Source organism: Silene latifolia, chromosome 6 (genome assembly GCF_048544455.1).
Source record: "Silene latifolia isolate original U9 population chromosome 6, ASM4854445v1, whole genome shotgun sequence".
Classification (NCBI taxonomy): Eukaryota; Viridiplantae; Streptophyta; class Magnoliopsida; order Caryophyllales; family Caryophyllaceae; genus Silene; species Silene latifolia.
In genome coordinates, this window is record NC_133531.1 from 881073 (window position 1) to 898477 (window position 17405).

General features: G+C 37.9%; 4 protein-coding genes across 6 annotated transcripts; all 4 read right to left on the reverse strand.

Annotated features, from left to right (window-relative positions):
* On the reverse strand, positions 1–13109 carry LOC141585868 (F-box protein CPR1-like). 3 transcript variants are annotated; one of them, XM_074406934.1, is made up of 2 exons: positions 443–2577; positions 1–128 (listed from the first exon to the last, which is right to left on the reverse strand). In XM_074406934.1, exon 1 carries the CDS (start codon positions 2188–2190, stop codon positions 982–984), a length of 1209 nt encoding a protein of 402 aa, XP_074263035.1. In that variant the 5' UTR covers positions 2191–2577; the 3' UTR covers positions 1–128; positions 443–981. The 3 variants fall into 3 exon arrangements, with proteins under 3 accessions (XP_074263035.1, XP_074263034.1, XP_074263033.1); XM_074406933.1 differs by lacking the exon at positions 443–2577 and adding an exon at positions 10343–13109 and having other exon boundaries at positions 17–128; XM_074406932.1 differs by lacking the exons at positions 1–128; positions 443–2577 and adding exons at positions 9774–10044; positions 10343–13109.
* LOC141585866 (heat shock 70 kDa protein 18-like) lies at positions 3977–7864 on the reverse strand. The gene is made up of 2 exons (XM_074406930.1): positions 7603–7864; positions 3977–5942 (listed from the first exon to the last, which is right to left on the reverse strand). Exons 1-2 carry the CDS (start codon positions 7820–7822, stop codon positions 4237–4239), a joined length of 1926 nt encoding a protein of 641 aa, XP_074263031.1. The 5' UTR covers positions 7823–7864; the 3' UTR covers positions 3977–4236.
* A 171-nt stretch (positions 13110–13280) lies between the features above and the next one.
* Positions 13281–14949, reverse strand: LOC141585867 (F-box protein CPR1-like). The gene is made up of 2 exons (XM_074406931.1): positions 14830–14949; positions 13281–14411 (listed from the first exon to the last, which is right to left on the reverse strand). The coding sequence occupies exons 1-2, from the start codon at positions 14910–14912 to the stop codon at positions 13388–13390; spliced, it is 1107 nt and encodes a 368-aa protein (XP_074263032.1). The 5' UTR covers positions 14913–14949; the 3' UTR covers positions 13281–13387.
* Positions 14950–15480: 531 nt separating this feature from the next.
* LOC141585873 (F-box protein CPR1-like) lies at positions 15481–17149 on the reverse strand. The gene has a single exon (XM_074406938.1). The coding sequence runs from the start codon at positions 16939–16941 to the stop codon at positions 15691–15693; it is 1251 nt and encodes a 416-aa protein (XP_074263039.1). The 5' UTR covers positions 16942–17149; the 3' UTR covers positions 15481–15690.
* Between the last annotated feature and the right edge of the window lie 256 nt (positions 17150–17405).

Sequence of the window (17405 nt, forward strand, 5' to 3'; positions counted from 1 at the left end):
CTACGCACCCCAGAAAAACCAAGCCCAACTTGCTACAAATCCATGGTTTCTGAGCCGCTTGATGTCGTAAGCTGGATGAGACCTTACTTCAACATCTACGTACCCGACTTGCTCTTTTTCGGGAAGTCCTACATCACACGGCAGATAAGAAAAATCAATTCAAAAACAATTCCAGACACCTAACTCATAGTATTTAATCTGTGTTTTGGTCACGTTGGCAATGACGCCTAACATCAGCGAATTTCATTCAATTCGGACTATTTCAGAACAAAAAACAAATATCACTTTGACGTTGCAATAACTTCAGAAAACAAATGTGTTTGTGTCACAGCCTTGATTGAAAACCAGCACCATGATCCAAGCATTTCCTACTAACAGGCAATGGTAACAGTTACAGAGTAATAATAGCATGTACCGAAAAATATATATATATATGACATACCTGACAGACACGAAAGCAACGGACAATTCAAAGAAGATTACATAATTTTCAATTCTCGTTCTTTCTTCCCCTCCTCCTCCTCCTCCTCCTCCTCCTCCTGTTCTTCCTTTTTCCATGTTTCTTGCGAACATGATTATCGTCAATAAATTCAGCATAGTCCAACATGAGAAGATTTTCTACGTAAACATGGGGATCCAGACCTCTGTTCCAATCAGCGAACGTCACTTCTGTGTACTCCATCGTTTCTAAATCAACGCAAAGCAGCCTGAAAAGGGACGTTTTCAAAAGCAATTTCTTCTTGTCACTTGAATAACCGATAGGCCTCTCCAAATTTATGGTGTCAAGTGTTTCAAAAGTAAACATCCTTGTCCAAGATCCTGCTACACCATACTCCTTCATGACCCAAAGGTCACAGTGAGGATAACGGTTAGCTAGAAGACTCAAGCAACCATCGAGCATGTCCATATGCAAGCCATGAAACTGCTCGTACTGGTTATATAAGCTTTCAGAAACGAAAGCAGCAGACAGATGAAAGAAGGTTATATAAGCTTCAATCCTTCTTCTTTCTCCTCCTCCAATTCTTCCTCCTTTCCACGTTTCTTTCGAATATGAATATCATCAGCAAATTCAGTATAGTCCAACATGAGAAGATTTTCTACGTACACATGGGCATTCAGACAGGTGTCCCAATCAGCAAACCTCAAATCTGTGTGCTCCTTTGTTTCTAAATCATGGTAAGCAAGCTTGAAAAGGGCCATTTTTACAAGCAATCTCTTCTTGTCTAAAGAATAACTGACAGGCCTCTCCACAATAAGACAGTCAAGTGTATCCAAAATAAACATCTTAGTCCAAGATCCCCCCACACCATACTCCTTCATGACCCAAACGTTACAATGAGGGTAACGGTTAGCTAGAAGACACAAGCAGCCATCTAGCATTCCCACATACAAACCTTCAAATGGCTCGAAATGGAAATTTGGCAATGGTCGACAACTAAACGCTTCATCCCTTAAATTAAACGCAACGATAAACTCATACAAACCATCGCTATTTGTACCAACCCAATGGAGCGTTTCATGTACCAAAACGCCAACACCCCAATCACAAGACCTGAAGTAGCAAGGAACATCGGGTACCCTTTTCCAACAATTAGTTCTCAAGCTATAAACCATAACTTCACACGTGAGATACCCTATTTCTTTAAACAACCGTTGCATAATTTTCACACATTTGAAGTCCCGAGTTGCATTATCATAACCAAACCCATAACTTAAGTGACCATACGCCCTGGCATCTTGGTATACGGGTAACCCCGGAAGCACATTGTAGGTTTGAGTCGTCGGGTTATACAACAGCAAGGGACCATCAGTAACATGAAGCAAAAGCAATCCACGACATGACCCAAAAACCCGTGTCCCAGTTTTACAATCCTTAAAAGGGTGACTAAGCTCACGCAGATTACCTAATGAGTCAAAATCAGCCGAATAATGGACAGGACACGTTTGTTCACGGGGTTCCGGAAGATGATCATATTCTTGCAAATAAAACCTGGGAACTGTGACTACATAATGAAGGTTGGATTTGGTTGCAAGAGATTGTTCTAAACGATAATTAACAAAGTAATCATCACTAATTAAATTACACCATGATTTGCAAACAATCTTCAAACATACCACAGTTTTTGCAGGTAATCTTGATAAAATATCAGTAATTAAATCAATTGGGAGGTGGGCTAGGGTTAGCATCATAATCAGGAATTGGGAATCTAATTAATATGATTAATAATGAAACTAAAGTGAAAATCTAAAATGGGTAGCACGAGAATTAATGATTAGAACTTTAGAAGGAAACATGATAATGAATTTCTGGGAATTGAAGATAAAATGCAATCTAGGGTTTATAAGAGTAAGTGAAACATTTAAGATTGACAAGATATTACCCCCAAATCGTAGAATCCATTGTTGGGAAAATGTTGAACACCATGAATATTGATCTAGATTGAGACATTTGAGTACCTCAAGTCAGAATATTTGTTCAACAAGAGTTGTTACTCGTTAATGGTTATCATCCCTATGTTTATGGGATGATTATTTCTTAAGGCTGTCATACAAGGATAATGATAGGGCGCTAACGCCACGGAGGTTGGGAGTCACCGGGTGGCGCCAACTCAAAGCTATCCTTCGATCGATCCCGAAAAAAATCTTGGAGTTCTTTTAGATATTTTTATGCATAGAACAATATTTTTCCGGAGTTGGGGACCCATAGAATCTCCTGTCATATAAGATTAACACCGGTGAATTAGGCGGAATGAGGAGGCGTTGATTGTTTTTTTTTTTTTGGTACGAAGGGGGCGTTGATTGTTTTTTTTTTTTTGGTACGAAGGGGTCGTTGATTGTTAATAAGTGTAATTAGTAACCCGACCACCCGATTATACCCAACTAGAAAATATTTCATGAAAGCAATCATCTCTAATCTCTATCAATGTTTAGTTTTCACTATACCCAACTAGAGGCGGATGTTAATTTTTTTGGTGTTTGTTGGGTCTGTCTAGTTGGCCACCTTTTGGCACGTCGGTCTGTCCGGGTTTTGATGGTGGTTCGGTCCGTTTTTTTTTGCTGTGGATGGAGCTGGTGGTTATGTGGGTTTGTTTCTGTCTTTGTCTTGGAGTGTTGATCCCGGTTGTCTTGGACACGTTGGTTGTTGTGTGTTTTTTATGTGGTTGTGTCGGTTGGATTGCGTGGGTATGGGTTGGTCTTTGGTGTTGGGTGGCTTGGATGGAGTGGTCTTTACCATTTCTAATGTTGTCGTTTTGCTTTATTTTGGTCATGTTTCTCCAAATAACCTCCCTTTATGGGAGACACTCTGCTTAGGATTAGTTATCTTTGTATGGAATAATGGCTTGGCAAAGGCGTCGTTGGTAGTAATTGATGGACAGTTGGCCAGGAGGAGCTTTCTTACCTTTCCTATCACCTTACTTCCTTTCTTGAGTTGTTGGTCTTTGACCGTTGGGACCGATTACACGGTGTAGGAGATTCTTCTCCATGAAGACAAGCTTGTTCACTCGTTCTTCCCCTTTCTTTCTACGCTTTTGTGGCGTAAGTGCACCTGGATCCTCTCGTTGGCTTATGGAAGTTGTTAGTATTCTTTGATGTTTTGGACGAAGCGGCTCGTGGCCTTTCTACCTCATCTTACCGACTTGTCACTAGGCGTCTTTTTTGTCATAAGACGGTTTTAGCTTTATTACTTTTATGGTTTGTCTTTCTCTTAGCTACTGTTCAATGTAATACTATTAGGATTGCTCATGCTATAATTTATGTCATAAAGCCAAGAAAGAATCTTTTCACTACGACAAAACAAAAAAAAAAAAAAAAAAAAAAAAAAAAAAAAAAAAAAAAAAAACTAGAGGCGGAATGAGGCGGAATGTGTGTGCAACGGTTAAATCTCCAAGTAAGCGTGATTATCTGCAATCTCCTCATAACTTGGAAGCATTTTTTGAATAATTTCTTATCCTAAAGCAGTTTAGTCTTATAGTCATCATTCAAAATCATTACTACTGCTTATATAGCATAAATTGGTCAATAAGCCAACCTAGAAAGAGTTAAAAGCTTTTCGATATCCCAAAACCTCGATGCCACAATCCGCCCCTGCCAAACAAGTGACAAACTGCAGACAACTTAGAACCTTACATTGAGCAGATTCAAAACTGCATTCAGGGACTTAAGAAAACTAGAGGTTCAAACACTTCCGAAATTACCTTCACGCTACAACTTCAGGACAATTTGGAAAAACGCATGCTAAATACGCCATTTGAACCGTCTTCTCAGCACCCTTTTCTGAGGTTTAGCGGCACTTGACTGGGTAGCCTGAACAAGGATTAGCACAAAAAATTCTTGCAGCTCTTTTAATTTCTCTTCGAATTTTGAAGCTTCTTTCAGCTGAAAATTCCAATCTAGCCATTCAATAGTCTTCTTAATTGCGCCCTCAATCTTACATATATCTTTCCTTTGAAGCTTCTGTCCGTGTTCCATTAACGCGTCAAACATGTTTTTTAAATAGTTTTCTAAAGCATTCTGAGCCATCACCTTCTTCAAATATCGCTCATCCTCAGCCCTGTATTTTTCAGCTTCTTTGGTCAGCCTTTCAACCTCATCCTTCGATAACCTGCTCTGATTTGTAATCGTGATCTGGTTCTTGTTTCCCGTTTTGACATCTTCTGCAGACACTGTAAGTATACCATCTGCATCAATATCAAACCAGACATCGAACTGTGGGACACCTTCTGGTGCAAGAGGAATGCCGGACAGATCAAATTCGCCCAAAAAGTTGTTATCTTCAGCTATCAGTCTCTCGCCTTCATATACTGGAAATGACACACTAGTCTGGTTGTCATAAACAGTAGTTATCCTGTCCACCTTCCTTGTTGGAATAGTAGTGTTACGGGGAACAATGACATTCATCTGGCCACATTCAAGTTGGACACCGAGAGATAAAGGAGCAACATCAACTAGTACAATTTCCTTCTGATGAACAACACCTGTCAAGAGAGAAGCATGTACAGCAGCTCCATGGGCAACAGCTTCATCAGGGTTGATACTTCTACACAATTCCTTCCCACCAAAGAAGTCCTGCAACAACTGTCGTACCTTTGGAATGCGAGTTGATCCACCCACCAGAACGACGTCGTAAACATCACTCTTTTCCATCTTGGCATCCTTCAAGCATTGATCAACAGGATCAATGCAGTTCTTAAACAGATCCATGTTGACTATCTCAAACCTGGCACGAGTTATAGTGGCCATAAAATCAATGCCTTCAAAAAGGCAATCAATTTCAATTGTAGTCTCATGAGCGGACGAAAGGGTTCTTTTAACTCTTTCAGAAGCCGCTCTTAACCTCCCTAGAACTCTAGGATTCTCGCTAATATCCACTTTGTGCTTCTTTTTGAAGTTCTTGACAAAGTAGCTCACCAAATTATTGTCAAAATCCCCGCCACCCAAGTGAGTGTCACCACTTACAGCTTTAACTTCAAACACGTTCTTTTCTACACAAACTAAGGACACATCAAATGTCCCACCGCCAAGATCAAACACCAACACATTCTTTTTAGCATCAGTGGCAGTGATCTTCTTGTCTATTCCATATGCAATGGCGGCTGCTGTTGGCTCATTGATGATTCTCATAACATTTAGTCCAGCAATCATGCCGGCATCTTTAGTAGCCTGACGTTGAGAATCATTAAAGTAAGCCGGAACAGTAATGACAGCATTCTTTACAGTTGAACCAAGATAAGCTTCTGCTATCTCTTTCATCTTCACAAGGATCATAGATGATATCTCCTCAGGAGTAAAATTCTTCTCTTCATCTTTGTAGGAGACTACTATCACTGGTTTCTCGTCTTCTGCATCATCACCAGGGCCCCCGATAACCTTAAATGGCCACATCTTTAGGTCGTTCTGTACTGTCTCATCATTAAACCTTCTGCCTACAAGCCTCTTTGCATCTATCACACATCAAACCGGACAATGGAGAATCAGAAAAATAAGTTTGTCTATGATACTACCTCCATCCAATTTTGTTGTCCCGTCTGGGTGTTTATTTTGACCATTAATTTCAATAAAATACATGTTAATATACAGTGAGAAATTTGTTGATTATGCATTTGAACTATGATCCCCTCTAAAAATTGTACAAGTACAAAATACAATGATCACATCAAATATACGGCCAAGATAAATAAATTCATAATTTGGGATCAGAGTAGCAGTGATTAAGGTGAATGATTGTATATAAAGCTGGAAGTAGAAATAAGTTTACACGCACTTAAACTAGAAAAATTCTTGTGTCCTCCGGGAGGACCGTACTCCTTACACCCAAACCTTTATAATGTATACCATTTGATGGATTGTCTATAGGTATAAGGAGGACGGTCCTCCTAGAGTATACAAGAATTTTCCCTTAAACTAATACGGAATACTGCAGAAGATTTGTTTGAAAAAATTACCTCGACCTAAAGGAGCATCCGGGTGTAAAATAAACCCAACTACCCGCCATTTTCTTTTAGGGTGTGTTTGGATTGAGGGATTTGGAGGGAAAAGAAAGGGAGGGAGAGTAGGGGATTTAAAATCCCTTGTTTGGATAGCAAATGAGGGTGGAGGGAAATGGAGGGGGAGAGATTTGGAGGGATTCAATTTCCCTCCTCAAAGACAAATCAAAATCTCTCCACAATAGGTAAGATTTGGAGTGAAATTGTATTCAAACACCCACACTCCATTCCCCCCTCCCCTTCCCTTACCTCCCTTTCTCTTCTCTCATTCCCCCTCCCCTCCTTTACCCTCCAAGCCAAATTATTTGGAGGGTGTGTTTGGATAGCAAAAGTGGAGGGAAAGGGAGGGGAGGGAAAAGGAGGGAAGAGAAAGGGATGGAAGGGAAGGGGAGGGAGAATGGAGGAGGTCATTTTCCCTCCAAATCTTGCCTTTGTTGGAGAGGAAATAATTTGGCTTGGAGGGGAGAAGTGGAGGGATTCATTTTCCCTCCCCTTAAAATCCCTCCACCTGCATTTTGCTAACCAAACAAAGGATTTATCATCTCTTCCTTTTCCTCCCCTCTCTTTCCCTCCAAATCCTCCTATCCAAACAGACCCTCATGGTTCTAGCTATGAATTTAATTGGAAATAAAACTGATGAGGATCTAATTGACCTTTACAAACATTCCGCACAAAAACTCACATTCAACTAATAGCATCGACATATTCAAGTTACCCTCTTCGTCTCAATCATTTATTCACTTTTTATAAGACATATTTTAATTCAAGGTAAATAAATACTCCCTCTTATACTAAATAACCTTATCTATTTCTTTTTTCGTCTATTCACAGTACTTTTCCTATTTACTTTTTTTCGTAAAAAATTGTATGTTTAAATCACCTCACCCCAACAACAATACCCATACTTTAGGCTTATTTTAATTACCCCGCCACACAATAATACTTTATACTTATTTAAATCAAACCCTTAAATCTTGTACCACAACGCATGAATAGGGAAGTTATCAAGACTAAGAGGGGGTAATTTAATTGAAGGTAAACAAATAATTAGGACGGAGGGGAGAAATAACATGAAATAAAAAAAAAATACAGTAGTTGAAGGGTGTATTAGACAAACCAAAGATGGTATTAGAAGGATTGACAGTGGCCTGGTTTTTAGCAGCGTCGCCAACGAGACGCTGAGTTTGAGTAAAGGCGACCCAAGATGGAGTGGTTCTGTTACCCTGATCGTTAGTGATGATTTCGACACGGTCATGCTGCCAAACCCCGACGCATGAGTACGTCGTTCCGAGATCGATTCCTATTGCTGGCCCCACAGTCTCTCTTTTCTGCCACATTTTCTGTGTTTCTCTGTTGGTATTGGTAGGGTTAGACTGTTGAGTATTGATTGGGGTGTGCCGCAATTTATGGAACGGAAGTAAAAATCCCGGGATATTAGCCTTACTACGCGGCAGGGTCCAGTTGGGTTATCCAAGGCATATATTAACACATTGCTTTCGTGATAATTAGACCTTCATTTGAAGTGATAATTAAACATTGCTTGCTTTCGTGAAGCCAACAAGGTTGCTGACTTCATGGCTTCAGTTGGACATTTATGTCCAACTCTTTCGAGGTGGTTTGATAGCCGTTGACTTCAACTTACCTCCCTCATTCGAAAGGATGAGATAGGTTGGTCCTACCCTATAGGATCAACCTAGTTTTTTTTACCTAATTAAAAAAAAAAAAAAAAGGCATATATTAACACAAATTCTCATTATAGATGGACACCGTCTATACGTATAAACGGATATCATTTTCCCTTACAAAATACTCATTTGTCATAAAGTGGGAAGCACATGGGGTGTCCCACCTTGTCCCCCTACCCATTTTTTTAGAGGTTTTTACCCGTTTATTCGCCCTACCCGTCTATACCAAGACCTATTGTTATTATTTAGTCCAATTGGAGAATTCATAATGTTGATTTAGTAGGTCTCACTTCCGACCGTCTATTCCGTCCGAAGGCTTAGACCGTCCTTATGTAGTTATGTGATCAACTGATCATTATTAATTTATTATGGTCATATGTGACCATTTTTAAATGGTACTTCCATCGTTCAAGTTAATTGTTATTATCCTCATAGACCAAGAAAAAATGAGAGGGTCAATTACTAAATGACAAATGGATCAAATTGATGTGACACCTAAAAATGGAATAGACAACAAGGGGCCAATTACTAAATGACAAATGGATCAAATTGAGTGTGGATTATCAAATAGTTCATTGATGCAATTTTAAATAAAAAGGACAACAATTAATGAGACACCTAAAAATGGAATAGCACAACAAATTACGGGACAAAGGTGATAACTGGTAATATTTTTATGGTAAAATGTTAGTACCATTTAAAAATGGTCACATCTGATCATAAAAATGGTCATATAAAGGATGTCTGAAGCCTTCAAACGGAATAAGCGTGATTGTCTACATTTTTAGACTTATTTCTTATCCTAAAGCAGCTAGTCATAGTTCTAATTCAAAATCATTTCTCGATACCTCAAATTTCGTACCTTTGAAAAAAAAAAAATCTGTCCACGCCTTCGAGGCTAAGTAAAGCTTATACGACAAAGGAGAATCTTATATATAGATATATATATATATATATATATATATATATATATATATATATATATATATATATATAGCATAAAATGGGCAATAATGCAACCTAGAAAAAGTTAAAACTTTACAATATTTCGAAGAGTTTTTGGTCTAACACCACTTTATAAAAAACGTTTTTGCGAAACATCACCTTTAATAAATTTTCTGGCATTTTTGTACCTTTAAAAAAAACAAATTGTAAGACACCACTCAATGGCCGGAAACTGGGTATTATTGTAAGAACTCCGGCAATTTTCCTCCATTTTTGCGTGTTAAATGCTTGAATGTAAATGCATCGAAAGCACATATGCGCAAGCAACCATAATCTAAGTTTCATTAAGAAGACTTGTTAATAAAGCATGAGCTAGATGACGAATGATGGAGATCATAGAGTGAAGAGGGAACGAGTGTGATGAAAGAGATGAAGAAAATAAGATGGAAGAAGGGAGATTAGCAGTGTGATGTTGAGGAAGTTTAGGTTTTGATTTAAAATTGTTACAAATGACGCCTGGGAATGTTAATAAGACGAAGTCAACGCCGGATTTTTTTCAATTTGGTCAAACTCCGTCAGTTTGGTTGTGTTTTACAATTTGTTTTTTTTAAAGGTACCAAAATGCCAGAAAATTTATTAAAGGTGGTGTTTTGCAAAAACCTTTTTTATAAGGTGGTGTTAGACAAAAAACTCTATTTCGAAAACTTGATGCTACAACATAAATCCGCACCTGCCAAACAAGTGACAAATCTTACAACAATATCAAAGACCGAAACACAAAATGGGTAAACACCCCAGAAAAACCAAGCCCAGCTTGCTACAAATCCATGGTTTCTGAGCCGCACCTTATGGCAGTAGCCTGATGTCGTAAGCTGAATGAGACCTTACTTCAACATCTACTTACCCGACTTGCTCTTTTTCGGGAAGTCCTACATCACACGGCAGATAAGAAAAATCAAGTCAAAAACAATTCCAGACACCCAACTCGTAGTATTTAATCTTTGTTTTGGTCACGTTGGCAATGACGGCTAACATCAGCGAATCTCATTCAATTCGGACTATTTCAGAACAAAAAACAAATATCACTTTGACGTTGCAATAACTTCAGAAAACAAATGTGTTTGTGTCACAGCCTTGATTGAAAACCATCACCATGATCCAAGCATTTCCTACTAACAGGCAATGGTAACAGTTACAGAGTAATAATAGCATCCATCTTTGACATACCTGACAGAAACGAAAGCAACGGACAATTGAAAGAAGATTACATAATCTTCAATTCTCGTTCTTTCTTCTCCTTCTCCTCCTGTTCTTCCTTTTTCCACGTTTCTTACGAACATGACTCTCGTCAATAAATTCAGCATAGTCCAACATGAGAAGATTTTCTACGTAAACATGGGGATCCAGACCTCTGTTCCAATCAGCAAACGTCACTTCTGTGTACTCCATCGTTTCTAAATCAACGCAAAGCAGCCTGAAAAGGGACGTTTTTAAAAGCAATTTCTTCTTGTCACTTGAATAACCGATAGGCCTCTCCAAATTAATGGTGTCAAGTGTTTCGAAAGTAAACATCCTTGTCCAAGATCCCGCTACACCATACTCCTTCATGACCCAAAGGTCACAGTGAGGATAACGGTTAGCTAGAAGACTCAAGGAACCATCGAGCATTTCCATATGCAAGCCATGAAACTGCTCGTACTGGTAATTTAGCAGTGCATTTGGCAGTGGTAGACAACTAAACGTTTCATCCGTAAAATTAAAGGCAACAATATGCTTATACATATCATCACTATCGGTTCCAACCCAATGGCACATTTCATTCACCAAAACGCCATTACCCCAACCACGGGACCTGAAATAGCAAGGAACATCGACTACTCGTTTCCAACAATTAGTTCTCAAGCTATAAACCATAACTTCACACAGTGGACACCATATCTCCTTATACAAGGACTGAAAAATTCTCACACATTTGTAGTCCCGAGATACATGATCATAACCGAACCCATAATCAAACAGCGCATCCGACATGGTAGGTTGATATACAATTAAGAGAGGAAGCACATTGTAGGTTTGAGTAGTCGGGTTATACAACAACAAATGACCATTATCAACACGGAGCAAAAGCAATCCACGACAAGATCCGATAACCCACACCGGGGTTTTGCAATTCTTGAAAGGGTGACGGAGTTCAATTGGGTTATCAAAAGAGCCGAAATCGGCCGAATAAAGAACAGGACAATTCTGCTCAAAGGGTTCCTCAAGATGAGCATATTCTTGCAAATAAAGCTTAGGAGTTGAGACAACATAATGAAGATTGGTTTTAGTTGCAAGAGATTGTTCTAAATGATAATTAACAAAATAATAATCATCAATTAAATTACGCCATGATTTACAAATTATCTTCATGAGTACCACAGTTTTTGCAGGTAATCTAGACAATATATCAGTAATTAAATCAAATGGGAGGTGGGTTATCTTCATCATCATTATCATGAATAGGGAAATTAATTCATATGATAAATAATGAAATTAATCAAGAAAATGTGATGTAATGATGAAAAATTGAAAAGGGTAACATGAGAATCAGAGATTTGAAGGAACCATGATCATGAAATTCTGCAAATTGAAGACAAATTGAATTCTAGGGTTTGAGTGATTAAAAAGAAAAAGAAATTAGATTGGGAAAAGAATACCCAATTACCACCATTACAAGAAAGGAATTGCATAATCCAATCGATGAAGATTCGACAATGTCATAAATTTTGGAATTCGGATTTGTGATTGTGATGTCATTGTAGAAAATGTATTTCATTGACTTAATAAATAATTATAAAAGAAATGGTATATATTTATACATACGGTTTTCCAAACGTGTGTCATTGGCTTAAGAACAAGTAAATATTAATAAACTAAATATGGAAAGAATCAATCAATAATATCAATAGTATGAACACAATATTAGATTGCTACAATTAAGGAGTAATTGGAGGTATTATATTTGCAAGATAATTGACCATATCAATTAAGTAATTGTTTATTTCCTATTATTGTGAGGATGGTTATCCTTAGCATTCTCCCTTGAAATAAAATCTTTTTTATTTTATCAATTACCTTATCATTTGGAAAATTAGTACTACCTTCTCATTTTGCAGTAAGTCTCCCTTAAGACGCACTAACCGTCTTAATTGACCTGTCTAGTGAGGTAGTTTAGCTTCGTCTATGCATTCCTAAAGTAAGGGACTTTTGGCTGATGTACTCCCTCCGTCCCGGTCAATTGTTGTCCTTTCGTTTTGGCACAAAGACCAAAAAATGAGGAAAAGGCCAATAACTAAATGACAAGTGGAACAAATTGAATGAGAATGGTCAAATTACTCATCAAGTTCATTCTTAAAATAGAAAAGGACAACAAATGACTGAGTCACCCCAAAATGGAAAAGAATAACAAATGACCGGGACAGAGGGAGTACTAGTTACTAATGGTTTGTTCCTGTATGAAACAGATAAGCTTGTAGGTGAGGTAGTTTGATGTGTTCTTTGTATGAAAACCAATTTAGGGGTGTAACCGAGCCGAGCTTACCTATGATCGAGCTCGGCTCATATTGTAAAAATCGAATTCGAGCCCGAACCCGAGCTCTTGAAATCAAGGCTAGGGACGGTTCATATAATATTTTACGAGCCCGAACCCGAGCTTTGTTTGCGTACCATTTTTTCGAGCATTATTTTAATTATAACGTAATTTTTGATTTAAAATTCAAATTCAAATGAGAATATTATTTTTTGGTAGCTTATAATAACAATTATTATGTAATTTTATCTTATAAACTAATATTTTAATTTATTTATTTTAAAATAAATACAATTTAAGTAAATATATTGAAAAACATTAAGTAATTTTAAAAATAACAAGCTCAAACGAGCTCCCGAGCCGAGCCATAGTGTGCTCGAGTTCGGCTCGGTTTGGGCTGAGCATAGTTCGAGCCCGAGCTCGAGCTCAGTTTGACCGATCTCAAGCCGAGCTTTGACCGAGCCGATCCCGAGGGCTTGTCGAGCTGGCTCAGTTCATTTTCAGCCCTAAAAACCATTACCATGATTCAACCATTTCCAATAGTTCAAGCTCCAACCAAAAATAATAGGCATTAAAAGTACTAGCAGAGTAGCAGGTGATGATAACACTTACAGAGTACATGATCGCATTCACCGAAATATATAAATCTGACATACGTGACAGAAACGAAAGCATTGGACAGCTGAACGAAGGTTACATAATCTTCAATTCTCGGTCTTTCTTCTCCTCCTCCTCCTCCTGTTCTTCCTTTTTCCACGTTTCTGTGAAGCATGAATATCATCAATAAATTCAGCATAGTCCAACATGAGAAGATTTTCTACGTAAACATGGGGTTCCAGACCACCGTTCCAATCTGCGAACATCAATGCTGTGTACTTCATTGTTTCTAAATCAAAGCAATGCAGCTTGAGAAGGCTCGTTTTCAAAAGTAATCTCTTCCTGTCAATTGAATAACCAATAGGCTTGATCAAATTCATAGAGAGCCGTGTTCCGAAAGTAAAAATCCTTGTCCAAGATCCCGCTACACCATACTCCTTCATGACCCAAAGGTCACAGTGAGGATACCGGTTAGCTAGAAGACTCAAGCAACCATCCAACATTCCCACATACAGGCCAGAAATTTGCTCAAAATGAAGATTTTGCAGTAAATTTGGCAGCGGGACACGACTAAATGTTTCATCCCTTAAATTAAACGCAACAATAAGGTCATACACATTATCACTATTGGTTCCAACCCAATGGTACATTTCATGTAGCAAAGCGCCGGTATCCCAACCATGGTTCATGGAGCTGAAATAGCAAGGAACATCCGCAACCCTTTTCCAACAATTACTTCTCAAGCTATAAACCATAACTTCACATAAGTACCCTAACTCCTTTGACAAACACTGCATGATTCTGACACATTTGAAGTCCCTCGATACACTATCATAACCGAACCCATAATCAAAGTGAACATGCTCTGTGGCTGATCGGTACACAGACAAAAGAGGAAGCACATTATAGGTTTGAGTAGTCGGGTTATACAACAGCAAATGACCATAATCAACACCACGGAGCAAAATCAATCCACGACATGATCCGATAACCGCCACCGGGGTTTTGCAATTCTTGTAGGGATGACTGAGTTCAATTGGGTTATCAAAAGAGTCGAAATCGGCTGAATAAAGGACAGAACAATTCTGCTTATGGGGTTCCGCAAGATGAGCATATTCTTGCAAATAAAGCCTAGGAGTTGAGACAACATAGTGAAGATTGGTTTTGGTTGCAAGAGATCGTTCTAAATGATAATTAACAAAGTCATTATCATTAATCAAATTACGCCACGATTTACAAATTATCTTCAAGCATACCACAGTTTTTGCAGGTAATCTTGACAATATATCAGTAATTAAATCAATTGGAAGGTGGGTTATCTTCGTCATCATGAATTGGGGGAAACTAATTCAGTAATTCATATGATGAATAATGAAATTAATCAGGAAAATGTGATAAAACAGTGAAAACCTAAAAAGGGTAACATAATAATCGGAGATTTGCATGAACCATGATCATTAATTTATGCAAATTGAAGATAAATTGAATTCTAGGGTTTGAGTAATTAAAAAAAAAAAAAAAAAAAGAATTTAGATTGGTAAGAGAATACCCAATTACAGCCATGCGAAGGAGCGAATTGCATAATCCAATCTTTGAAGTATCGTTCGACAATGTCATTAATTTGAGGTGCATTTCGGATTTGTGATGGTTGTCATATATTTATACACTCACGAGTCACGACATTACTTTAGTGCCTCAAAAGTATTTGTACTCGTATAATAACAACTAAGACTACTGTCAAAAAAAATGACTACATTCGAAACGGGTTAACTTGAGACTCAAACTTTACCAAAAATGCAATCCCCGAATACGAGACAAACCACCAGACCCGAACTTAACGCTTAATTGATATGGCCCGAAAATGACCTAATCCGTAACCTCGAAACCATCACAACGATACAACCCATTTGATAAGACGATTTAATAATAATAATACTCGTACTATTAATAATACAACCCGTTTGTTCCTGTAGGAAACGTATTACTTATTCGGTGAGGTAGTTCATATGTTCTAAGGCTGTGTACCGGTCCAAGACCGGACCGGAACCAGAATCGACAAAAATCCCTCACAAGATTACAAAAATTCCGGACCGGTTCGATTGGACCGGAATTTGTCTCGGTGACCGGTTGGGATGTCTCATAAAAGAACGATGCTTCAAAACCTCTTTCTCGAATCTCATTAAATGCAAATGAAGTAAAATTCCAGTAAAATTGATTGAAAAGCATTACCATGATTCAATGATTTCCTATAGTTCAAGCTCCAACCAAAAACAATAGGATAATACAGTACTAGCAGTTGATGATAACAGTTACTGGGTACATAATAGGATTAATAGCTAATAGCTTGCACCGAAAAATATAAATATGACATACGTGACATGAACGAAAGCAATGGACAGCTAAAAGAAGGTTAAATAATCTTCAGTTCTTGGTCTTTATCCTTCTCCTCCTCCTGTTCTTCCCTTTTCCGTGTTTCTTTCGAAGTTGGAACATGAAAATCATCAATAAATTCAGCATAGTCCAACATGAGAAGATTTTCTACGTAAACATGGGCATCCAGATCTCTGTTCCAATCTGCGAACATCAATTCTGTATGCTTCATTGTTTCTAAATCAAAGCAATGCAGCCTGAAAAGGGACGTTTTCAAAAGCAATCTCTTCTTGTCGACTGAATAACAAAGAGGCCTGGTCAAATTTACAGAGGCAAGTGTTCCGAAAGTAAACATCTTTGTCCAAGATCCCGCTACACCATACTCCTTCATTACCCAAAGGTCACAGTGAGGATACCGGTTAGCTGAAAGACACAAGCAACCATCTAACATTCCCACATACAGCCCATGAAGTATCTCAAACTGGAGATTTTGTAGTAAATTTGGCAGTGGCAGACGACTAAACGTTTCATCCCTTAAATTAAACGTAACAATATGCTCATACACATTACCAATACCCGTTCCAACCCAATGGCACACTTCATTTACCAAAACCCCGATATCAGAACCATGGGGCCTGAAATAGCAAGGAACATCGGGTACCCTTTTCCAACAATTAGTTCTCAAGCTATAAACCATAACTTCAAACATGACATCCCCCGTCTCCACAAACAAACACTGCATGATTCTCACACATTTGTAATCTCGAGATACACTATCATAACCAAACCCATAATCGAAATGAACATACTCCGTGGCTGGTTTGTTTTCCAACAAAAGAGGAAGCACATTGTAGGTTTGAGTAGTCGGGTTATATAGCAGCAAATGACCGCATTTAACGCGAAGCAAAAGCAATCCACGACATGAACCGATAACCCTCACCGGGGTTTTGCAATTCTTGTAGGGGTGACTGAGATCAACAGGGTTATCTAAAGAGTCGAAATCGGCCGAATAAAGGACAGGGCAATTCTGCTTAATGGGTTCCTCAAGATTATCATATTCTTGCAAATAAAATTTCGGAGTTGCGACAACAAAGTGAAGATTAGTTTTAGTTGCAAGAGATCGTTCTAAATGACAATTAACAAAGTCATTATCACTAATTAAATTATACCATGATTTGCAAACAATCTTCAAGCAAACCACAGTTTTTGCAGGTAATCTTGATAAAATATCAGAAATTAAATCAATTGGGATGTGGGTTATCATCATCACAAATTGGGAATGTAATTTCATATGATAACTAATGAAATTAATTGGGAAAATTTGAAAACCTAAAAAGGGGTAGCAGGAGAACAAGAAATTGAATAAACCATGAACATGAAATTCTGCAAATTGAATTCTAGGGTTTCAATGATTAAATAAAAGAAATTAGATTGGGAAGAGAATACCCGATTACAACTGCAGGAAGGATGGAATCGCATAACCCAATTTTTGAAGCATCTTGGGCATTTTTGTGTTGGTTGAGCAAGGGTTTAAATAACTAGACCTATTAAAATCAAACCGATTTGAATGACCCGATCTAAAACGGTTAACTCAAGATTTGAAATTGAGCCAAATAAGAGAAGGAAAAAAAAAAGAGAATCTTAGCGTAGATTTTTTGTGTAAGAACTATTTTTAGGTAAGATTAGCTCAATAATATTAAAATCAATAAAATTAATTTTTTTTTTGAGGGAAAAATTAATAAAATTATTTAATAA